Source organism: Melospiza georgiana, chromosome 5, assembly GCF_028018845.1.
Source record: "Melospiza georgiana isolate bMelGeo1 chromosome 5, bMelGeo1.pri, whole genome shotgun sequence".
Classification (NCBI taxonomy): domain Eukaryota; kingdom Metazoa; phylum Chordata; class Aves; order Passeriformes; family Passerellidae; genus Melospiza; species Melospiza georgiana.
The window spans coordinates 57,956,269-57,981,746 of record NC_080434.1 but is presented as its reverse complement, the minus strand read 5'-3'; the positions used below and the strand labels follow the sequence as shown (position 1 = coordinate 57,981,746).

Sequence of the window (25,478 nt, the reverse complement as noted above, 5' to 3'; positions counted from 1 at the left end):
GTGCACATGCTCACATAATGAAAAAAAAATACCTCACCAGCAACTGGGGAATTTAAATCCATTCATCTTAATCCAATACTGATACTTCCTCAGGCACACACTTAATACACAATTGCCCTAAGCTTTTGACAATCTTCACCCAATAGGGCTCAAATATAAAATCACAAAAGCTAGAGATGAAAGAACCTAGTCAGTCAATTTGTTAAACCATTTGCTGTGTTATTTGGGCTCCCTGTAGTATACTGTCAAATACACTTCTGATCATCACTTGGACTTTTGATGTCATTTGGACTTTGAATGACTTTGCTTCACATACAAATGAATGGATTACACTCATCCTTCTGTGGGTTATTAATCTGTTCTGTTCAAGAACACTTGTAAGACAAGGGCTTTGACAAAATTAAATAAAATTCAAGTGTTTCTTGTTTTCTGAGAAACCCCTTCATTTCCACTCACGGGTGCAATTTTCTATATAAAATGAAACCCCTCTTCTTCTACTTAACACACGCAAGCATGATTTATGAAACGTTGCTCAGGTAAGACAAGCTTATTTTACACTTTATTTACTCAGGACAGAACACTGATGGGAGAAATAAATGAGATAGACAAGATGATCCATAGCTGGAGACACGACTTGCTTTGTGCCACAGCCAGAAAGGGCCTTTAGCATTACAGACCATTGATCTCGGGAAAAGGGGATGCGTGTTGCATTGAGCGACTGGAACAAACCACGCAGAGAGGCTGCTCATGCTGGCATCTGCGAGAAGAGGTTGGCTGGTTATGAAGCACGAAACTGGCTCTAGGCTGAGCACCTGTCTGCCTCTCCTCTCTCCGAGCTGCCTACCATCCCAGGCACTTGTTGCATCGCCCACAGCGCTTTCCCTGCGCCGGCTGGGCAGCAATGCACCTGCAAGATGGCAAGAGGAACATGCTGGCTGCCTCGGGTTACAGGAGACAGCGCAGTGAATACGAATCACTGCGTTTTTTCCGCCCGAAGCCTGTAAGATGTCCTCTGTCTCCCGGCTGCCAGGCTCCGCAGCGCCTTTGCCCGGGAGTGACGCGAGTCCCAGGGCTGGCATGGCCCGCTTGGCACAGCGGGCACGGGCCGGGCTCCCCCGTGCTGACCGCACACCTTCCCTCACCTTCCCTTCCCTTCCCTTCCCCTCAGGAACGGCCGGAGGGAGCGCAGCTCGCCCCCCTCAGCGGCCGGGGTCCCTCGCCGCCGCCGCCGCCGCCGCCTCATGTTATCGCAGCTTCTCCGCCCCAACCACCGCCGCTGCCCCGGCCGGGGCTCTCGGTGCCGGGGCTCTCCGTGCCGGGCCCCAGCGCTGCCGAGCGGGTCAGGGCGGCGGCTCCCGGTTCCCAGCCCCGCTAGCGCAGGGCCCGGCGCGGCCCCGCCCGGGGAGGGGCGGCCGAGGGGGGCCGGGCGGGACGCACCGCCCCTTCCACCTGCTGCCGCTGCGCCATCGCCGGCTGGGGGAGCCGCCGCCCGCTCGTCCCCGCGGGCCCCTTTGTGCTGCCGCTGCTGCTCCGGAGCTGCCTCAGCCAGGCGGCGGCTGCGTCACGGCCCCGGCGCTGCGGCCGCCCCGAGCCACCCGCGGAGCGAGAGCCGCGCCTCGCCCCCCGCTCCGCCATCGCTGCGCCCCGAGCCAGGGCCGGCAGCCGGCGGTGAGTGCGGGGATGGGGCGAGGGCAGCGCCGGGGATGGCGGCGGGGATGGGGCTGCGGGCGGTGCCGCACCGGGCCGCGCCGGCGGCATCGCTCGCACCGCGCTGGCGCGTCCGGGGTTTGGGTGCTGCTTTGTGTGCGTGGTGCCGTGGGGTTTTGTTAATTTTCGTAGTACATGGTCTGGTCGTCGTTCGTACTTCCCAGAACGCCAGTGGCTAACCGAATCATAGCGACCAACACGGATTTTTTTTATTTTAATTTTTTTTTTCCCCAGAAGGTATTTCGGGTCCCCCGAGGGCTGGGAAAAGGTCTGGTTTCTGATATTTTGCATTTCTTTGCGTGTGTGCCTGTGTGTGCCAGCAGAAAAATCCCTCTATCCTGGAAGAATGGTGAAACTGGGGAATAATTTCAGCGAGAAGAGCACAAAGCAGCCCCTTTTGGAGGATGGATTTGACACCATCCCCTTGATCACACCCCTGGATGTCAATCAGCTCCAGTTCCCACCTCCTGATAAGGTACAGTAGGCTTTAGTTTCCACCCTGGAGAATCACACCCAAATCTCTGGCAAACAACAAAAGAATAGGTCATGGGTAGAGAGCAGCTTAGGAACGACAAGAAATATGGGGTGTTTCAAGGCATGTTAGTTACCTCTAGGGAAAAACCCCAACAGCTGAGCTCATGAAAATCCACTAATGGTGATTTGCATTAAAAATCAGTGTGAAATGTTAGCAATGGGCATGTCGAGATTTTAGTGCTGCTATATGAAACATATACTATACAAATGCAAGCTTCTCTATACTGTATTGTCATAACCCTTCCTATTCTGTATTTTTCTCTCTTGCATCTGGAAGGTCCTGTGTGTTCTCTGTGGATAATACAGATTTTCTCTGTCTAGAAAATGCCTCCCTGATGGGGAATAGAGCCCTGCCTTATTTCTCTGTAAGATGGGCTTGGGCATAATAGCAACAGAGAGCACTTCCATTTTCCTTCTGTGCTTCAGTGAGAAACTAATGCTAACCCCAGACAAGCTGAAATAATGAGATGAGAACAGGCCACTGAGTTTTCTCCTTGGCAATTTATTTTGTTCAAAAAATCCTCCAAATAGGTGATTCAGATATCCTCTGTAGCTGGAAGGGAGCAGTCCAGTGAGCTGCTTACATGCTAGAGGGGAAGTGTGCTTCCTGCATTGCTCATTAAATGTCTTGATTATTAGGGATTTCATTTTAAAGATTTAGAAAGGTGATAGCCTGTAAATATGTTTATTGTCCTCACAATAAAGAATTCAGTAAGTGCTACTACACATGAGGCACAAAGGAGTAGGATTTTTTCAGGGTTTTCAGTATCCTGTTTTAAAAAGATTTTTACTTATAATTTCCCACATGCATCTGCTAATAAAAAGCTTTGTGGTCTTCATACAGTTTTTATTTTTTGCCTTATGTCTTCCACAAGCTGCATTCTACTTGTAGATAAACTGATAGCTATACATTCCTCAAACTTCAAAAAAAAAAAATTCACATAATCTGAAGTTAGGGTAAAGAGTTTTAGCTTGTAAAATTTTCCTTGGTAGTGTGCTGCTTGTAGGCAATACAAATAAATGTGTGACCTCCATTTTCATTGCTATCAACAGCATTCTGTGTTGTGTGTAGTGACCAGTTGGCAGGCATAAATGCAATAAGCCATAACAGCTGTTCAGGAGCCTGAGGGTCCATTTTATGCCCTCAGTTACATGGGTGTAAATCTTGTAACTGAGGACAAAATCACACCCTAAGGCTTTAGAACAAGCTGAGTCTTACCGTGTCTGATACATCTGCCAACTGGTGACTGGATAGAACTGATTACCAGGGACCAGTGACCAAAGGGATTTGTTCTGTTCCTGCACTGCTAAGCAGAATGAGGGATCTGCATGGTAATGGCTTTAACCTGAGCAGAGCCTCTGTTGTGAGCCCAGGGGCTCTGTGCCAGCCCGTTTGCTCCTACTAGAATGGGCAGAACTCCTCCCACCTGTTTGGCATTTGCCTTGAATGAAAGCAAATGTCCAGCTAAGCTAGAAACTTAAATAAAGGGATATTTGATTGGCTCTTCTACTTGCCACTGTCCAATTGTATATTAGTTTTCTTTTCCTTTGGCAAACATAGAGGGGGAAAATTAAATTTATTGGTCCTGCTGGTGTCCTTCTGTAAGTGGTTAGTCATGTCAGTGTCTCTTTACTGGTTGTTAGAGACTCAAAGGCAGGAGCAGAGCAACTGACATGAAAAAAAGAAGCTGTATTAAGAAAAGATTGACACACAGATCAAATTCTGAGGTATGCAGACCCTCATGTATAATGAATAGAAGTACATTCTGCATATGTCTATGGTTATTATCCACTTGCAAGGCTCCAGCATGGCAGTGAAGCATAACTTCTTGAACAGTAGAGACTACAGTGCTAAGGATTTGATGATTTTGACAGTTTCTAAATTAAAGGGATGAAGTGATTTAAATTCATATTTAGATATGTTAAACAAAAGAAGACATTACATAACCAAGCAGTTAGAACTGTACATTCAGTGTCAGCTGAATGTGATTTGAGTTGCCTGAGATTATGTAACATAAAGGGGGGAGGAAGGGAACTAAGATGTTTAAAAGCATTCCAGAAATCATCAGGTGGTTAACTTCCATGATGCTGTTGGGCAGCTATAAAGTTAAATAGGTGATAACTACTATCTTACTAATTATAACTGAAAATAGGTAAGTTCGTTTTAAATTTATGTCCTGAACAAGTATGTGTAATACTGTGAAAGTGTCTAATAAACTTTTAGTACTGAGTCCAGGTACAGTTACACATTCCAGGTATCACTCAGGGCAGTGAGAAGAAGGGAGCCCAAGGTTTGTCATTTCAGTGTCTGACTACCTGAAGTGTCACCATCCTAATTTCAGAAAGATGGAGAGAGCCTGTTTACAAGGGGCTGTAGTGACAGGACAAGGGGATGGTTTAAACAGAGAGAAGGTTTAGTGTGAGAGTGCAGAGGCCCTGGCACAGGGCCCACAGAGGCTGGGAATGCCCCATCCCTGCAGGTGTTCAAGACCAGGCTGGATGGAGCTCTGAGCAGCCTGGTCTAGTGGAAGGGGTCCCTACCTTGGGGCGTGGAGTTGGAACAAGATAATCTTCAAGATCCCTTCCAAGCCAGGCCTTTCTGTGATTAATGTGTTTGCTATTAATACCGTGGGCTGTGCTAAAGATAGAATTTGATTTTCAAAAATCTAAAAGAGTAGATACTTATTCCTTGGAAAAACAGAGGAAATTGAGCAAATTGTAATAGCACCATCACTACAATAAACTGTACCCTAGTTTGAGAATAATACTTGGAAAAAGTTCCTGAAAAATGCAGAAGACAAAAATGAGGCAAATAGGTTAGGTATGTGAAAATTTTGTATGATTAGAATGCCTAGGAGAACACTGGAGCTACAACTGACGTAGTGAGTATTTTGGGAATAGGGCTAAGGTGCTAAATTGTGTAGCTTGGGGCAGTAGTTCATAGCAAGGAATAAACTGAAGAGCCTTGGGTGTTTGAAGAAATCTCATTAACAAGGGTTCGTGTGCATCTTGCTGCTTGCAGCTGATAATTCAGAAATTAGATGTTAAAAATAAGAATGCCAAGGGCCATAGTCTATCACATGGTGAATGGCAACTAGACTACATGGGTTATTTCACTTTTGTTTAACCTCAAAATCCTGCCATCAAAGAACATGGCATTGTCATTTGTAAGATTTTTATGTGTAGTCTTCAATAATCTTCTCTTGGTGTCCAGTTTGAAATCCCATTAATGGAATTTCCTGAAGCAAATAAAGGTAGCTATTTCCAAACTATCCAAAGTGGGAAGGTCCATGATTTGGATTTGACCTATCCTTGCCTAGTATAAGAGCACAGTATCACCACAGATGAAAAAATGGAACCTTTGTGAAACTGTTGCATAACAAGTCTTGCTGTAGGTCCATCAAAACCACTTTGAGAGGTAAGTTAGTTGATGATTGATATACTGGAAAAAGGAATAAATAATTTTGCACTTTCAAAGAAGAATTACACAAAGTGGGGAGGGGAAAGATATGGTGCTAGATGTGCTTGTAGCAGATAAAAGAAGAGTTAAAGAATAATTAAGGTTTTTGTGGCCAGCTTTAGTTGACAGTTTTGTGATTGATTCTTTTTCTTAAAGGTTGTGGTCAAAACAAAAACAGAATATGAACCCGACCGCAAGAAGGGAAAGTTCCGTACTCCTAAAATAGCTGAATTCACAATCAGCATCACTGAAGGGGTTTCAGAAAGGTTTAAGGTAAGCAGTGCTATGTGAAGATGTTAATGTCTCCGTTGTGTTTGCAGAAGTGCTTAAAATCAATTGCTGGTTGTAGTCAGAACTGGCTATAACAGAGTGCCTGTTGTGGATATAGCTGGACGTGAGAAAAATTAATTCAATGTTATAATGGTTCAAAATTGAACAATTAGAAACAAAATCAAATCTTGCAGCTTTATTGCTTGTAATCCCTCACTGGCAGATGAATTCCAAAGGCATTTCTGTCAGTGTGTGGGCTCCAGAATGTGCCTTGCCAGGGTGTGTGTGGGCTGCACAGGGGAGTGCTCATGGCATGGGTAAAGCCCCTGTTCGTGTTGAAGGACAAGAACCACCAGAACATTTCTTTTTTTTTTTTTGGCTTTTTATTTATCACTGTTGCCAAACCATTCTCTTAAAAGCACTGTCATACTCCATTATGTATTTTTTATAGTTAAATATATGATTTGGCAACCCAGGGATATATATCAGAGCACTTTCCTATCAGTTTTCCTGGTCCCATTTAATCTTATGGTTTGGTGATGCCTGGTACTGTCACATGGCAGTTCAGAAAGAATCTGACTCAGATTGTGTCCACACCCTTACTACTCCCTTCATCAGTCCCATAGGGAACCTGAGGACTTATCTGATGCAAGGCTTGAATATCCTTTCTCCCTTCCCACTAGAGGATAGTTTTTCTTGTTCTGGGTAATTAAAGCAAAGCAGGAAAGTTGGCACTTCAGCTCGTGCTCCCCTGTCCTTTTAACAATGAGACTGCAGGTTTCCAGTGCTTCTAATTTGGCATTTTACCCAAGGATACAAAATATTTTTAAGCAGTAGGCATCCACAATCTGCAGTTCACAAGTGCAAATACCTTTGGAAAGCCTAATATTTAGTATGAGGGGAAAATACAGAGATTCAGTAAAGGTGTGGATTCCCTTTCTACTGCACAGTTCTAAACTCTGTCTGCATGACAGGACTGTTAGGGCACACGCAGAGATTTTGGTACTGTTGTGCCAGAGCTGTGCTCTAAAAGCTGCCCAGGCCCAAGCTGACCTTCAGAAGTGTATATGCAGCTCTCAGTGGAATCAGAGCATGCTAAACAAACAAAGTGAAGGCTCAAGGAGGGATTAGACTGTATTTGGAAAGGAAATTTGCAGTGTTGCTGCGACAGATGTTTTAAGTGCCATTCACCTGGTGGTCTCCAGCCATGCAGTGAAGCTGTGTGGGGAACCCCACACAGCCAAGAAGAGATGTGATGGGGTGTGGTAGGGTTTTACCAAGGAGGTAAGAACCCTAGTTCCAGCTTTTCCTCTTCCTTGGTTTGGGGCAAGGACATGCCATTCCTCAGGGAGAATGCTACATTCTCTCTTTATCTCTGTCACCATGGTTCCAGTCCTTGAGAGCAATCCCCTTCCTCTCAGGTGACGAGGGTAGGGTAAATGCAAAAGGACAGCTCAGAACAAGGAGAGCTTATGTCTGGCTGTCTTTGTGTCCTGGTCACACTAAGGTGACTGGAAAATGCTTACTGTGTCTAGAAGAGAAAAGAGAAGCAGTTTTTATGTTGAATGCCCTGATAGGACTTTGGTTCCAAGCAGCTGAGCAGAGCCTATACCTGAAGAACTTTGCACTTATGGTTTAGCAGTAGGCCCAAGGGATTTAATTGCTGGAACATTAAACTGTAACTAAGGAAAGGTTTTGAATATCTTAGTCACATTTAAAAGGCTTGTGCATCCTTTTGTAAACCTGGGGGGATTCTCTGTCTTTGTTGGGAAAGCTGAGCAAATGAGACCTTGCTGAAAACAAATAAATAGCTTGTTGTGCTGTTGGGTAGTCTTTTCTAATTTGTGTATTAGCTGAACAGCTAAAAGCCTGAGGATTTTTGCATTGCATTTTTATATACCTTTGGATGGCATACTTCAATAAAATATCCTTTAGATGTTACTTTATGATGATCGCTCTGGGATTAATCTCATACTAGAGGGTTGCTAGGTTTTGCTGCTAGGTAACTGCTGCATCAGAGAGAGGTTTCTGTAGGATTTGCTGTCTCTTGGGAATTGCAGGGTGATTCACATTGTGGCTGTAAGTCTAGGTTTCCAGAGAAGAGTACGGGGATTGATCAGTTAGGAAAATTTTTGTTCAGTTAATTGAAAACCATGTTCATGCAGAACATTCAGGTCCTAAAAATGTCCCTTAATCTCTATATAACAATCTTAGAATGTAATTATGCTGCTTGCAACATTTTAAAGAAAACTGACTAGATCTCCAGCGGGGATGACTGTCATATTCACCACTCCCAGTAATAAATATTACATGAATAGTTGATAACATTCCATAAATATGTAGATGAAAAGTACTGATTGTGTGAGGTTTTCTCCTGGGTCCTTATTAATTGTGAACCATCATGTTAACTTCTGCTGTTGATTCTGAGAGAGCAAAAAGATATTTGTTTGAAAATTAAATATTTGTTGTAATTATGAAATGCATTATTTAACTGGTGAGATATTGACTTTGGCTTGTGTTCATGAAAAAACTTTCAGATGCCATTTTAATGACTTCAGTATGGTACATCACCAATGCACAAGCTTGCCACAAGACACAGCCCAAGTGTTGTGCTAAAAATAAGCAAGCGAGTCAGTCATATTTACAAATAATTCACATGTGTATTCTAGGATGTACTCCTTAAATAATGACAAAGCAGATTGCATTTTTGGGATTCAGCAGTGCAGATCATCTAAAGCTGTTCTTCTTGAGAAGTTATGCATTATAACAAATGAAGTCACTCCAGCATTGCATATGTTGTGTAGATCATTTGGTGTTTTAGCACCTGGTGAATAATCAATTATAAAATGTATTTTTCTGCATTCAATTCACATTACCACAGTTATAACAGAGCTGAGGATGTTTTCAAAGGAAACTGCAAGTATCATTTTCCTCTATGCAGCCACATTCTGAATTCAGATCAGAATGTCTCAAAAGAATGTGAAGATTTCCTGATTCTGAGAACGCTGTTGTCTTAATTTATTTTTATGGCTCTAACCACACCAAGGAAGGTGTGATTTTTTCACTTAAGACTTTTTCCCATTGAGAAACAGATGTCTTGCTTTTGTTCTTTTGAACAGTGTAGGGATGTAGGGAGTTGGTTCTGGAAAACATCTGGAAAGTGACTTTGAAGAAGGCAGATTTTTCTCTCTTGTAAATTGTCCACTCTACAGAGTAACACAGGATCCTTGTGAACCAGGACATAGGAGGATGTTAGGGCAGAAGAAAATTGATGGTCTGAGTTACCCAAGGCCAAACCTTTGCCTCCCCCATTGACAGAACAGTGTTTTTACAACCCCCGGTTGGATTTTGTAGTGGGATGTCTACTCTGGCACCCACTGATTGGGCTACAGCTGGCAGTTGTGTACAAACACAACAATTAAAAAAATCTGTTGTAGCAAAGCACGACTTTTTTTTCTGTCTTTGAGAAAACATCATTAAAGAACATTTAGAGGTATTTTGAAAACAAACACTGATTTTTCATAATAAATTTCAAGTCCTTAAATCAACCCAAGCTGTGATATGCCTTCAGCCTTTGGTTTCTGTTCAAAGGCAGTTCAGTTCTTCTGACTTTATCTTTGACATCTCTACATACATCTAACTGCAGAGCCAAACAAGCTTATCTCTGTGCTAACACCATGCAAACTATGTACTATCAAGTAGCAGTCAGCTGATGAAATGTCTGCATGAAGTTATGGAAGAGGAATTGAAACTTCAAGATCAGTTCTTGCAGTTTTACCTGGTCACTTTAAGACTGCAAAAATGTAAGCACCATATATCTAACTGTTCAGGGCTTTTTTCTGTCTTAAAAGGAGCATCCTTCAAACATGTTTCTGCCTCAACAATTTTCTACCTCTTCTTAGTAATGCCAGTGATTATTATTGCTGCAAAAATAATCAGAAGCAAGGAAAACAGTTCTCTCTTTGCTGCTGTGTGATTACTTTGTGTGATGAGTAGCTCTTTGCTTCCACTTTAAAAGTCTTTTAAGAGCAGGAAATGTCAACTGATTCCTGTACAGGTATCACTTCCTTAAGTAGATTCTGTATCTGTCACTTAGTGTTGGAAGAGTGACAGGTACTTACTGTCATTAGTAGTTCTGTTTCTCCAGTGGAACTACTCACAGGATTAAAGTTACTCACAAGTATAAGTGTTTGACAGGCTTTATATTTTTTCATTACTACTTCAAATAAGAAAAATAAAGGAGGTAGTTCTTTCAGTGTAACAATTATTTTAAAGTAATTGATGCAAGTAAAGGCACTGCATGGCAACTGTCACTTTTCCTTTTTTTAATGTTTGATATTCTTTGATATGACATTGACAATCCTCCTGCTAAATTTTTGGTTGAAAGGAATTTTGTAGTCAGAACTGAAAGATTTAAGTAGAGTGGATGCTTAACACAGCTCCCCTGCTATAAGTCAGGTGTCCTCTGCCACAGTCTCCATTAGAAACCCATTTACTGGAACAGAACCAGTCACACAGGTGACGCAGATGATGTTTTGGATGTCTCCAGATGCATCACTTAAATAACCTTTCCTCTGCTGTAATAACATTATGCAGCCTTTTTCCTGGCCTGCAGTAGTATCTTCTGGGTTTGTATGAGAAGGTAGTAAGATTCTTATCTTGGTGCCACAGGGTTTCTTGAACTGCTTCCTCAGATCCCTGTTAAGAAATACAATATATGGTGCTGTGTGATAGAAGGTGACAAGAACATTGCCATGAACAGCTGGGTTAAGCTGCAGCTCTAGGATCTCAAGGCCAGTGCCTTGTTAACCTGTTTTTGTGTAACAGTGAGTCCCTCAGGTTTCATTAATCAATTCCCTTGCAGACTGCTCCTGTTGTCTGGCACTGTCGCTGTTAGTAAGCTCTGGTTCTGTAGCTTCTTTTCTCTTCCTGTCCTCATGAATCTGCCTGCCTTTTTTGCATTTTTTGCTGCTACTCCCAGCAATCTCCAGGTAAGCATCCAAGACAGCTCTCTCTTCTTTGTCATTTCTGTTTGAAAGGGACAGTGTTTTGATTTCTACTGCTTTTTCTGTACAATCTGCCCCCAAACCATCATCCTCTTTGAGCACAAAGTTTTGATGAGAATGTTGTGGTGAAGCAGTTGAGTTCAGTGGATGGATACCAGTCATAGAGCTAAACCTGACATGTAATATTAGAAATACTCTTCTGAAACAAGGCACCTGGTTGTCTTCTGGAGTCACAGGTCATCCTGTATATTCCCACAGCAAGTACAGGGCACTGCACCAGGGTGTTCTGTGTAATTTGCATTGCTCTGTAAATGAATATGAGTCAAATGTTGCATGTATAGATGTAAATGTTCCTTTTTTCTTTCACATTGCCATTTCCAATGTCTTAACATTTCTTAATCCTTGAGTGTGTTGTTTCAGACATGTTTTTCAGTTAAACTTTCAGGGACAGGCTGAGGTAATAGCAAACAAGGACATAATTTTGCAGAAGCAGTGATAAGTGGAAAGCTGATTTTTGTGTTCTCTAATGTGCTGGTAGAGGGCATTGTGTAGCTGGAGATGCAGGATTTTAGTGGAGAGAGGTGAAATGGAGGTCATGGCCATTAGCAAGAAAGTCAATGCAATGTTTTACGAATTTTTGTCTGTGGGATGTAGCCAGACACAATCTATTGTAATTATAGGCTGTCTGCCTAAAATTCTCTTATAGTTTAAATTGGATAGAAATAATCTTAATTTCCTGTCCTAAGTAGTTGTACAGAGTTGCTGTATTTTACCCCAAAGGTCTCTGCATTTTACTGGTGAGCAAAGCATTAATTGCCTCTAAATAATTTCCCATGAAAGGTGCTGTGTATGTTTTCACTCTTCTTGTTCAGGGCTGGCAGCAAGTCTGTGCCTCACACTTCACAAACCTATCAGAAATGAAAGTTGTGTTCTGCAGTTGAAATAGATAATGCATAGATGTGGAGCAGAGAGGAGATGTGACCAAGAGCCAGTGACTGAGCAGTGAAAATCACTGCATAACTTGTTAGTTCTTCTAATAAGAGGAATGCTTCAACATGGCTTTGTGTGCTGACAGAAGAAAAAGCACGAAGGAAGGCGTGGTGCACAACAGCACAGTATGAGTGGCTTAATGAAAGAATCTCAGGCAGGAGCAAGGATTAGACAAGTAGAAGTGAAGGCAGGGGAGAAATTAATTGTACCCAGGCTTTAATGGGACAGTGGGATAAAATAAACAGCAAAAGGATGGAGCTGAGAGGAGCAAAATGGGTAGACTTGTGCATGCTTGAAATACAGCCAGGAAAGGGTGTGAAGATGAGCTGGCATTATTGGTACAGTTTTGCTGGAGTATTCCAGCTTGACTAAAAAGGGAGTCCAAATAAACGTTAGTGGAGTGAGGAAGAAGGAGACTGCAGTTGCCAGGCAGAGAAAATATGGTTTGTAGTCTTTATAGTCTATAGTCTTGTAGTCTTGAGGCAAAGTAGCATAGACTGACGGGGAAGATCTGCTAGATCTTATGGTAAAGGCCTTATCACAAGCTGTTTACATGATAGTGTAGTTGTCAGATATGGTGAGTTTCATTTGTTCAGCTAACTGCTTACAGAGTCTGAAGACAGGTTTTTTGCTCTGGGTATGCTTAGTTCATTCATTAGTCATCTCTCATTTTGATTACTCTAATGGCTTCTGGCTAGACGTTGTCCTTCTTCTGCTCTTCACTTACAATCTATTCAAAAATCTGCCACATACATAATATCTTGTCATCTTCTCTGTTTGCTTCGTTTTGCTGCCAGATCCCCTTAAAACTAACTTTAAATGTCACACTCAAGATGAAAGCAAAATCACACTTTGGATTTCTAGTTAAAAGAAATGGTTGTTTGTCCTATCTTATAGTTACTTCAAGAAAAGTATTTTAAAAGCCCATCACTCTTGAGGTGTGACAGTCACCTTGGAGTTCTTGCAGGATGTACATGGCAGTGAATGATCACAGTAATTCACAAGAGTTCTGCTCGTGAATGTACTGTATGGAGTCCTGCATTGCCAGCTGGCTCCCACAAAAAAGGAGATTCAAGATTTCCTTCCAGAGGAAGGGAAGTGGTGCTTGTGCATGCATGGCAGCTGCTCCTGCCTGAGGAGGAGGGCAAGTTGTGAGTAGTGTGTTGGGAAGAAGAAGAAAATAACTGTAGTTTATAGTGAGGATGCAAAGTTGCTATGGAAGAAAGCAATACCATGACAGCTTTAGGGTTGCTTGTGGTCTGAAGAGCTGTTTGTTGCCTTCTCTTTTTTCATGCTTTTATCTCTGAAAAGCATCTGGGAAGAGAGGGCTCAGGAGGTGAGGCACAGAGGTAGGGTTGCAGTGTGTTAGGGAGAGAAGCTGACTGCCTCAGGTTCAGAAGTGGTCCCTGTGGGCCATTGGGGTGGGTTATGAGAATGAAGAGAAATGGCTATTAGAAGAAAGAAAAGGATTTTCAATTTAAAAGTGAGAAGTGGATTGGATTAACAGGTGATGGCAATCACCTTGGAAAGAAATCCATTGCTAGATTCCATCTGTGCCATTTTCATCTGCAACTGTCTTTAAATAGAAGTTCCTTGTATCCTGAAGGGTGGTAAGAGAAGGGAGCTTCTCTCCTAATAGGAAGGAGACAAGAGCTTACTTGATTAGGGATTTGCAAATGGAGTGTGATTGCAAATCACTGGAGATAATGAGAGTAAAAATTTACATGTTAATACCAAAATTAGTAACATTAGGAAATAGAGTAAGTGAGAGAGAAAATTCTGTGATATTTTTGAAGCAGGACCCCTGAGAACTCTTGCCATGGCTGACTGTGTGGCAATGGGAGAACTTGTACAAGCAGTGAGAACTCACAGCCTCACACTGCCACTGAAACCGGGTCTCAGCTAATCACCCGAGGCCATGGCTCTGCAGCTTGCCAGGCTCCAGCAATCAACAAAACACTGGGCTTTTATCTTCTTTTAAAAAGCAGTGACTTCTCAGAGTAATTTTGAAGCTTTGAAGAGTGATCCTGCAATGACTGTGGAAATACATTATTTTCTACTATCTTAACATTTAGTCTCAATTACAAAACAGCTTGTTAGTATGTTGCCTCACTATGTTCCTGAGACCTCATCTGTATGACTGAGTGGTTACAGTGTGGAAATAACATTACAATTCTGCTACTGGCTGCTAGTAGAAGGGCCGGGAAACACAGTTAAAATACTTCTATAGAATATTTTTCAGATGTATTTTCAAATATATTTTTCAAGAGTACTTCTCAAAACATTTAAAACTCTTAGCTCCTATCCGTGGTGGAGACAGATACGAGCTGAACTGATGTGTGCCACAGCAGCTGTGCCTGATGCCCGTGTCCCATGGCACAGGCCTGTGTTCCTGAAGGGAGCAGCCTTTGCTGAAGGCTCTGTGGAGCCAGGAGCCTGATAAAAAACCTATTGGAAGGGCTGAGCTAGGCCACAGCTGAGATGTGTAGGAGTGCTACATTGGTTGTGATTAAACTGGGCCACAGAGAATGGCCAGAAAGGAAGGTGAAAATGTACTTTGTCTCTTGGATTCATGCAGGGAATGGAGGCATGGGAGATGTAAGGAGAACATACAATGTTGACAAGACAGTGTGAGCTATCCATGCTAATTTTTGTGTATGCAAATAAGTAATGAACTTGGAGAAAGGCTAATTAGATATGAAAATTGTTGTCAGTGTGATGTTTTCAGAGGTTAATTAAGAAATTTTTTTTCTTTTTGTACTCCAATGACAGCTGAGAAACTAAACATGTTGCTCCATGTCTCATTTCAATTGTTACATTAATATCTGCATTTCTGCTGCTAAATTACTTTTTGATCTGCAGTTCTCCTTGCCTCTACTCCAGCCTTCCCTTTTTTTGCTTATTTTTTTTTCCTATCAAAAATCCTTATTAAATCCTTGGCTTCAGCAACACACACTACTCAACCTTGATTCAGCCAGAAATACAGCACTTGCTGTTGTCTGCCCACGAAGAGATTTGCTTTCACAGGATGACAAGTCCCTTAAGTTTATTGTTGTCCTGAAATGTCCTAACACCACTGCCACACACAGCTTGCAGTGTTGCAAACTGTTAGTTCAGAGCTTTACCAAAAGGAGGCTGTATGGTGGTTGTTTTTATCAAGAGGCAAAGCTACAATTTTTTGTTGATTTGGCTTTTTCAAATACCAGATTATTCTTGTTTCAATTAATTGACACTGATATGTGTAGATTCGTTTTTCAGAAGGTGTATATAGATGGTTTACTCATCTTACTTCAAATTTAGATCATATTATGCTTTGTTTTAAAAAATTAATAATATAATCTTGTTTGTTTATTACTGTTTCTTATGCTGTAGCACATGCCTGCTTCTTTCTAACTTGTCAAAAGAAAATTAATCTCAATCACTCTTACTCTGTAGTCTCCATGACCTACTATTTTGTCTATCAGTAGAAGTTTTAGAATAATAAAAACATACATCTGGGATACTTTCCCAGGTAAAGAATGCTGTTTGCTCACTCACACCTTCCACAAAAATGGATCTGATTTAGAGAGCTTTGTACTGCAACTGCCAGACAAAATGTTGTGCTTTCTCTCATCAGTGGGTGATGTAATTCTGTCTTGTGACACAGCAGAAGGCTGCTGGTCTCCAGCTGCTCAGAGTTTGTACCTGGGAAAGGTTAGCTTGATCCTGACACCGATTTCAGCTTTGTCCTAAGGTGTGTCTTGGACTTCTCTGCTGCCCCAGCTCAGGGGCAGAGAGGTACTGAAGGTGAAAAGCCATGCCAGGCTGTGTGTAAGGCTTCTCTGTGAGCCCTGTGGGAAGAGGTGCCCAACTCCTGGAGGCCAGCCCAGTGTCCAACAGGGGGTGTCTCCTCACGGATCTGGCAGTCAGCTACTCCTGTACAGGCTCTGTGTGATGAACGAGTACTGTTTCAACCTACAAATTAAGGAGTATTGAGCAACCAAGAATGCAGACTACTGCTGTAGCTGCCCCTAAGTTCAGAGCAGGTGCAATGACCTCTAATGCTTACAAGAGAGGGCTGCCATGACTTTGTCCATGCCCTGCAAGTCACCTCTGGATGACACCTGTGCTAACTTACTATCACCTGACTCCATTCCTGGACAGGCACAGGGAAAACAAACATGCTTAGCAGCTGACATAAACTAGACTTAGACTTACATCATCCACATACTGAAAAAACAGCAGACACAAGGTACCTTGGTGCGTCCTGGCCTCATGTGCCTTGAACAGAAATGCACTAAAAAAAGCCTTGCAGTGCACAGGCAATGTGTACTGCCCAGATGATCCTCTTTCTTCTGAGAAGGGCAGGGTGGAAGCACTTAGGTGCTGCTTCTCTGTCCCTCAATAATTAAGCAGCTGGTTTTATCCTTTGCCTGATTTTACTGTACAGTACATTCAGAGCTGGCTTCTGCTGCCTGCAGTGACCAGCAGCAGTAGAACAAGCAGTGCATTACTAACATAAGTGTGTTTTATTTTTCTTTACAGGTAACTGTGCTGGTCCTTTTTGCCCTTGCATTCTTAACGTGTGTTGTATTTCTGGTAGTCTACAAGGTTTACAAGTATGATCATACCTGTCCAGAAGGATTTGTTTTCAAGGTAAATTGCATACCCATTCTAGAAAAACAGTAGAGTATGGAGTATTCTGTGTTGTTTTAGGCATAACCTTGATTAAGGCATGATGTATTGCATAGATTTGGTGTTTCTTTACATAGGTTAGTGTGCTTCCTGCTGTGCTTTTGCTTTGGAATTTATAATTGAAGTTGTACTATTGCACAGTATTAATAATGTGATTTTGCTAATGCTTTAAACATTGAAAATATAGCAAAAGTCTAAACACTTGTGTCTCTCAAACTGCAGTTGTCTGGACAAAGCCCTCATTTATAGGTCATATGGTTTAATGATGCACGTTCCTCCAAATTACTGTGTCTAAGGAAATGAGAAAATAATAAAATGTGGAGAAAAAATCTGGAATATGTGTCAAAGAAAAAGTAGAGTGATGTTCTCATTAAGAGTAGTAGACTTACTTCAGGGTTATTTTTGTACTAAGAACTTCTTGTTCTAGAACAGTGACCCCTGAGCCCTACTGCCAAAAGTGATGCCAAAAAAGGGAAAACACATTTGTTGTAAAAAGTAGTGGTTCTAACCAAAAGGAGGCTGGGCTCACTTTATTTGTGTGAGATGGTGGTGCTGGCTCCTTTGCTATGACCTGGACTGAAAGTCAGGAAAGTAACATTGACTTCCCAGTTGTAAATTTCGCACAGTTGAACTTGGCTGTAATTAGGTAGGAAAAGTAGCAGTGATAATGGCATTTTTCCCTTTAATTTTTTTAATAATATTTAGTCATGTAATAAATCAAAAGGGTGCCCAGTATGAACTTCAAAAGGATTCAAGAAGAGATGGCTGCCTCAGCACTCCTCAACTATTCTGTTCAGGATTTTATCTGTCACTTCAAGCACATAAATATCTTACAAGAATCTAGTTCAAAGTTATAATCAGTGATGCCCTTCTGGATTAATTTAGGTTCAAGCATTCAGTTGGTTACTGCTTCCCCTTTGTTCAAGGGCAAAAGATACTGTGGTTAGAATTCTTGGCTGTAACTCAGGACATCCAGCTTTTGGTTCTGCTGTTGGCTTTTTGTGTTGCCTCAGACAGGCACTGAAACCCCTCTGTGTTCATGTCTCAGGGGACAGTAGGCCTTTTTTTTTTCCCTAAGCTTTCTTTTGGCATTGAACAGTCTGGAATATGGACTGTTATGTTCCTTTCAAGCCTGTCTTGATGTGATCCTGACATGTTCCTGTGTGAGTCTAGCAACAGCCTCCTGCTTCTGCCTCCTTTCACACCAAGCTGTCCTCTCCTTTGAGTTGCAGCTTTCTGGCTTCTTGTGGCTTTTCTTGCCAGTGTCACAAATAGTTAAGGAAAGAACACTTTCTCAGCTACATTTCAGTTGCCCAGTGACCAGAGTCTGGTTGTGTTTCTTTCTTTGTGGTCCTGTGTTTGGGACAGAAGTTAGGCAGAATGTCCCATAGCTCATGCTCTGTTCATAAGGTGCAGCACATACACAGAGCTGCATCATGGTTACTCTCCTGTTGATTTTCTTGGAGCTGGTGTTTTGTTTCCAGCTGCTTGATGGCATAATGCCAGGAGACAGAGCATCTTTGGTCATGTACCTCTTTTAAGAAAGAATTCTGCAATAAAGGTATTGGCAAATGACACAAAGCCTGAAAACTACCACTGTTAAGATGACTTTGTATTTATTTGTGTCTTTTTTTTGGGAGAGTCCATGATATGTCATGGCACAGCTTGGCACAGATGTCCTAGGACACATGAAGTCTGTCACCTTGTGACCAGTGTCTCTGTGGACTGGCTTCATCTTTCAGGTGGACTCAACAACATTACCTGGCCTGGATGTTCCCAGGCTTTAGATGCTGATGTGATTTCCTGGTTAAGGGCAAAGGTGTGCCTGCCTCAGGAAGCCTGGTGCTGCAGGAATCTCTGCATAAAGGCTGAGCTAACCACAGCTCTGAGTCAGCCTCTCTTCTCTGCTTTGATGCTCTCATCCATGGAGCAGTTCCAAAGCTCTCTGCTGTACTACGCCTCCAGGGCATGAAGGTGTGCTTAAAAAGGTGCTCATTTGCCTTTGTACAGCACTCTTATTTCTGTGCTTGCTTAAGCCTTCTGACACAGCCTCAGTACTGCTGCTGTGCAGATTGCTTCTCTGGAGCACTCATCAGAACCTCCTGGTGAGACTCACCACAAAAACCTGAGTGCACTTAGATCCAGAAGAATTTCCCCAGGGTTTCAGTATGTTCTGTACTGTGTCTGTTACCCTTTAGCTTTTGTTGCCAAAGCACCTGCATTCACACAGACTTGTGGGCAGTACAGCAAAGTCACTTCAGTGCATTGAGGACCACACCATCACCTGTGAAATTGGGAATTACTGACCCAGCAAAGTTAACGTGACAGAAGATACTATTTATAAGTGAATTCCACTGGGGTCTTCATGTCAAAGGAACAAAAGGAATCATCTTAATTCAGCCAGATATAGACTGGCAACCAGGGTTTTCTCTGGCATCAAAGGCCATAACCTGTAAGTAATTTCCAAAATAGAAGGGTTGTGAAAAAAAGAAAAAAAGACTGGCAAGTCACTCTGGAGCATCCCAGTTTCTCCTCATGGCCTTCCTTCTTCTCTCACCTGGGAATCATGGCAACAAATAAAAAGGATGGAAATAAATGTTCTACATAGCTGAAAGTGGCTGGGTAAGAATCAGCAGCAGTCCCCATCTTCCCATCACTCAGTCACTGAGTGCATGGCTTGCCTTGACTGGGCACTAATCCAAAGGGCTGTCCTTAGGCAGTACACATGGGGCAGTGAGTGAAAGGAGAGGTTGTTTTCCATCTCTTCTAGAAGCATGAAATCCCAGGAGCAAAAATGCAGTCAGGAGGGGAACTGATGTCTGTTTCTTAAGGCACTTCTGTCAGATGTCTTGCATGTTTGTAACTACAACCCCCCCCCTCAAAAAAAAGAAACCAAAAAACATCACTGAGTCATTTTTGCCTGCTACAAAGCAAATTGCTTCTGAAATCAACAGAGGATTCTGTAGCTTTTTTCAGACTGTCATTAATCTTGGCTTGTCTTCAGCTCTAATAATTATATTTGTTTGAATTTCTTTGGCAGATTTCATTAGTTCAATGGACTGTGTTCCTTTCCCCACTTTAAATATTTAGAATTGTGATTACATCCCATGACTAAGTGAAATAATCACTACACATATGTCTGTGTCTATGTGCTTCTTAGTCATTTTATCACATCAGAAGTAGTGTCAGTTATCCCAGATAAAACATGGATAATACTTCCAGAAGATGACATGGTTGATGTATATGAATATGCATCTCAAATAGCTCTATTCCATATTCCTGGATTATGTTTTTATAAATCTAGGTCCCAGTCTTGCAGCTGACACACACATTGACTATGAGCACAGGAAAGCCTCTGTTGAGTTACAGTGCTGAACTTCCACAGGTGCTGTTTACCAGGGGTAAATCCCATCTGCTTTGTGGTGCTACTTCCAACAAAACTGAGAAGGGAGACTTGTCCCAGCTGCTGCCTTGACAGAAGGTTACAGATGAAGGGAACCAGGGTGGCTGTGGAAACTCTGGGCACTCCTGTGAGTCTGCCAGGCTTTGAGGCAGTGAGGTGCTGCCTGTAGGAGGCTGCCAGTCCTGTGACAGCCAGGCATCTCTGAGCCATCACATGTGCCACGAGATGGAATTTGTCAGGGGCAGACAGGTTCTAAGACTACCTGTGGGCCTCTTGTTTTGACAAGTATTCCTTTCTTCTTTCATACCTTTTTTTCCTTTTTAGGAGGCAAAATTTGTATTAAGCCAAGACTGTCTGCTGGGTCTTCATCCATCTTTTGCTTTCTGATTTAAAACCATTTGAAAGAGTTGTTACTTGTGCTTATTTATGCCTTTTTTTTTTTTTTTTTGACATGGACAAAAGTCAACTCAGAAGTAAATGTGGACACTTCTAAGGTAGAATCTGGTCCTGAAACCCATGGAATTTTTGCATGTGTTTTTCTGCTGAGAAATTCCCAATATAAAATTCTGTTTGCTGAGTAGGAGAACAGCAGCAGTTCAAAGCTGCTGTGCTGTAGTATTATAAATTTTAGTCCTCTGGTGCTGGAATCAAGAGGACTGAATACTCTATTTCTTTCAAAACAGCCAGAGTAGAAATTACTAAATGAATTTTTCCTCAAGCTGCAGCTACTTCTGCCTTACAACAGTCAATTCAATTGCTCAGGTGACTGCCCTAACATAGTAAAGTATCAGGCAAGATTGCCTGGACTGGCCAGTGTGGCAAGAGGACCTGCAGAGATACCCCAAGACCTTCAGGGGCAGAACCTGGGGGCCACAGTATATGCCTAAATAACTTTTTTCTTCAGTGCAACGAGCTGCTCTGTAGGCTTTTCCTGCACTGTGACTGGAAGAGTTCCTGGATGATCCCTGTGACAAATGCACTGCACAGCCACATTCACTTTGGCTTTTAAGATGACAGCAAAGTGGATTTGACTTTTATTTTACTCTCTAAATTATCTATTTCACTTTCCAAAGCTCTGAGCATCTAGCAGGTTCTATTTAGTGCTCCTGCAGTCTTGGGAAATGAAATAATGTAGTCTCACAGCTCCAGAGAGCTTTTTAAAAGCCTGCTGTTGACTACATCTTCTGACAATAAGGAGTGAAGTATTTTGTACGTGTGTACACACTTCCACATATGCTTGGCCACCCACAGAGTTTTCCCTATAATGTGTGAGCTACTGGGCTGTAAAACTGTTCATACATTGGCAGCAATATATCTGTATTAATTTCTGTCCCTCAGACTGCAAACACCAGGGCAAATTGCCTGAAGTTAATCTAACAGTGCAATACAGACAGCTGTAATTGTAAACCAAACAGTTGGAATTTGGTGGGCAGGAATAAACAGCAAAATGTGGCTGGAACTGGAGACTGAATACTTTTTCAAAATGATTTTCAGCAAGCATATTTCTTGTATGTTAATTATTCTGATATATAAACCCAGATTGGTCTTCCTGGCAAATGCATGAGTAATTTAAGGATTGCAGGGAAGAACATTTTGAACACACTAGGACAATACTGTAGTTAATTGATGTATGTTGCATCTTGACTCACAGAGAGTGACTCTTGGCTTAGACTAAAAGGAAAAGGAGAAAAAAAACCTAATCTACTTCATGTGCGTGGGGGGCTGTATCGGAAACCTAAGCAATGGATTTTCTTTTCAGAATAATCAGTGCATTCCAGCTGGCTTGGAAAACTACTACTCTGAACAAGACTCCAGCGCTCGAGGGAAATTTTACACGGTCATAAACCACTACAACCTGGCCAAACAAACCATCACGCGCTCCGTGTCCCCCTGGATGACAGTACTGTCAGAAGAGAAACTCTCTGAACAGGAGACTGAAGCTGCTGAGAAATCAGCTTAGTATGATAAGCTAATTATTAAAACTATGTCATTTGAAGGTAACTAAGGGACTTCAAGGAACTTTTCATTAAATATAATTATGGATAATTTAGAGGTTACTCATGTTTATGGTGTAACTGCTTCTGTTTGCTGATACTGCTTTGCAAAAAAAAAAAAAAAAAGAAAAAAGTGAAAACAAAAACTTGCTGCAGAACATTCATGGGCATAACCCCAGGTGCATATCAGCATTGCTGTAGAGCTTTGACACCATTTTCAATGTTAAAAAAAAATCCAATGTTAGATATGTTCTTGCAGTTTATTGGATACTGATAGATTTTGTCACTGGATTTTCAGGGCTTGAACCTTAGATAAATCATGTGTTCTGTTGTCTGAACAGATACTTAATTTATTAAGTTTTTGAATTCTTTGTCATTTTGCAAACTGAAACACCCCAGCCATAACTAGAGTGATCTCTTGTTTAGCTGAAAGCTGTAAGTAATGTTTAGTTTGGGCTCAAGCAGGAATGATAGTCAGCACTGACATCGGGGCATAATGTAATGACTTGTACGGAGAAAGAAACTGTCAGGTCGCATTTTTCCTTCCATTTCCTTTCCTGTTTTTGTAAGTGATAATGAAGTTCTCTGCAACAAGGCATGCTCAATGTTTTCTTATTGCTGTCAGCAGGATTTAACTGCATTTCCACTGTGGCTTTAGCATCTTGGTAAGGATGTGCACTGAAACACAAACTAGATAGACTTATGGAAAAACACAGGCAGTTTTAGTGGTGGGTGTTGAGGATAGTGTAAAAAATATACAGTTCAGGATGTTCTAATGAGAAATGACATCTTTTGATCATACTGAAGAGGCAGAAAGCCTATTCACAGTACATGTAGTCCACTATGTCATTTGTTGGATACAGCTGAAGGAGTAATATGTCTAAATTTTCTCCTGTATTACATCACATTTTCCCTTTTTATTAGTTAGAAAGAGCTTTCTGTTTATGTATGGTTTGCAGTTTGATACTTTTTAAAACATGGAGCATCACAAGTGAAACAGTAGCGTGTTAGATACCACAACTGGCTGTTAAAGCTCCATGTGAAAGAGAGTGAAGAGTAGAACTGTTTGTGTATGGCTTGGGAGGGGAAAAGATGTAGAAGAACATAGTATTGTGGATGCACGTTAAAGTTCCATTGTAATTACAAACTTACCTATTCTTTGTGTGAAATCATGTTTTCATTTTTATTATAAATCTTAAATATACATTATAAAAAGACATCTTATTAATTTAATATACAAAAGTGTGAAGCATCTGGGCAAGCAAGTTGCCTTTTTTATTCATGTAACTTGAATGGGACAAGGGAGAGTGGACATGTCAAAAGTTCCTTTTTTTTTAAGGGGAAAACATCAGTAAAAGCTGTTTCTCAAGATTTGTAGTAGAACAAATGTGGTCATATCTACTTCTGTTTTTCTCCAGCAGAAGCCTGTCATCCCAATACAGTAAAAATAACCATTATGACTCAGTGCTCTAAATTTGATAGGAAATGTGCATTACGCAGTGCAGCTGTGAAAGGCTTTTATTAAGTCATCATGGTATGTGGAATGCCTAAGAAGCAATAAGCTATGTGCCAAATTTTTCTTTGCAATTAAAAATATTAAGCTTATGTGAAGATCTTTAAAACATACCATGTTTGCATTTTCTAACAGGTATCTGCTTTATTGAATACAATTGATTCACATGTAACTTTTGACATTTTCACTCTATGCATAGTAAAGAATAAGAAAGATGCTACCTGTTGCATAAAATGTAAAGAAATATACATTTCAGAAGAGAGATGGGAAAACACACACATTTCATATCAGCATACTTATAGAGGACATTCAGATTTTACAGGATGGAAAGGTTTGTTTCCCAAGACTGTTCTAAATAGAAATGATTCACGATACATCTCCTCCCCTTAAATTTAGGACAATAAAAACTTTAATGCAAAAGTAAATACTGATGAGAAACAACTTCTTTTTCTCCTCATAACAATAAACAATAAAAATTAGTAAGCCTTATGAGCTAGGAGAAACAGATTGTTTATGCTTCTTGAAGTCAAAACCATTTTCTGTCTGATTAATCAGGAGGGAGTTTATTGACTCTTATCTACACTTGGTTTTGAGACTTTTTTTAGTTAACAGATTGCTCCCAGGTTTAGTACTTTGAGGAGTTGAATTGTCTATCCTTTGGCTTTATTCCAGCATCCCAGAACATCTGTTTCATTGCACAATCTGTTTGTGTTGTATTCTCTCTTTTCACTTACAAGTAAAGCTCTCTCCTTGACTCCTTATCATTATTAGTACCATTAGATCAAGCTGATTTCTGAGACAAGTAGTTTCAAAGGATTAGAAGTAAAGGTCATTTATGTGCAAAGTGCTCACTGTGTACTGAAGTGGTGTGATGAAATAAACGCCTGAGACAGCGTAGATGCTGCTGCACAGTAACAGTTTTCTCTTGCTCTGGGATGGGAGCTGGACTTCCCACAGCACAGGTGGGTGGCTGTGACAAAACCAGTACTGTTGCTTTTTCTTCTGTTAGGTCTGCTCCAGCTTGTAGCTTTCTTCACAGCTCTTTCAAAGATTTTTGTGTTCTCCAGAGGATAAGCGTGGTTTTATGTTTGATACAGGGATTTAAAATGAATGTACTAATGGATATATGCACAATTTATTTACTGGAAAACTTTATTTCCATCATAGAGGTATGAGAAAATGCATAAAATACATAGGTATGCTGTTATACCCTGCTCCACTAAAAAAGTGTCAGAACATTTACAAACAGAGCATGGAGCCAATATATGTTTAATTAATTATCATACCAGTCCAGGAAAAGCAAGGAGAATGAACACATCACAAGGAAGAAGAGGATCCATACTCTAAATCCAGCATTGTTTTTGATGGCCTGTGAGGGAAAGTTATCCCTGTTACCATTACCAGTAAATACAATTTCAACAGTGGCAACTCAGAATGCCTGTTTGTGGCATCACCCTTCCCTCCCACGAGAGAAACAACAAAATTTGACCTTAATTCCAGGTGAATACAAGTCAGGTTGGCTGGTACCTCTTTAGATTTATCATACTGAAGTCACACTCAAAATCTTAAAATTGCACAAATCAAACTCCAGGAGGTATATTGCAAAGTACATGCTTCAAAGTTAGTTCTAAGTTTCAAAAGTGAAATTCCTTGATTAAAAGGAATCAGGCCTTCATCTTTCTAATAAATATCTAACTTGAAACAAATGAAAAAACAACAAAACCAAACAACAAACAAATACAAAATCCTTGACACCTCTGGGGGTAACGCAGTCACTTATTTCAGTCTCAGAGCCAGTATTTTTCTTGGCTATTCCTTTCCAAAATTGACCAGCAGGGGACTTGTTTTTTGCTCTCATTTTTTAGATTTAAGATTTTATATTTACATAAGGATTTTTTTTTATATGATACAAACCCTAATGTGAGTA

At 41.3% G+C, this 25,478-nt stretch overlaps 2 protein-coding genes across 4 annotated transcripts in view; one reads left to right on the top strand and one right to left on the bottom strand.

Annotated features, from left to right (window-relative positions):
* Positions 1-1,560: 1,560 nt before the first annotated feature.
* On the top strand, positions 1,561-23,207 carry NSG1 (neuronal vesicle trafficking associated 1). 2 transcript variants are annotated; one of them, XM_058024844.1, is made up of 5 exons: positions 1,561-1,668; positions 2,031-2,182; positions 5,858-5,974; positions 16,492-16,602; positions 21,804-23,207. In XM_058024844.1, the coding sequence occupies exons 2-5, from the start codon at positions 2,054-2,056 to the stop codon at positions 22,002-22,004; spliced, it is 558 nt and encodes a 185-aa protein (XP_057880827.1). In that variant the 5' UTR covers positions 1,561-1,668; positions 2,031-2,053; the 3' UTR covers positions 22,005-23,207. The 2 variants fall into 2 exon arrangements, with proteins under 2 accessions (XP_057880827.1, XP_057880828.1); XM_058024845.1 differs by having other exon boundaries at positions 2,028-2,182.
* The window catches only part of STX18 (syntaxin 18), a 59,054-nt gene continuing 56,374 nt past the window's right edge, over positions 22,799-25,478 (bottom strand). For both annotated transcript variants that reach the window (XM_058024842.1, XM_058024843.1), the window contains one exon: positions 22,799-24,920. In XM_058024842.1, coding sequence (XP_057880825.1) covers positions 24,825-24,920 — 96 coding nt within the window. In that variant the 3' untranslated portion in view covers positions 22,799-24,824. The remainder of the gene's footprint in view (positions 24,921-25,478) is intronic.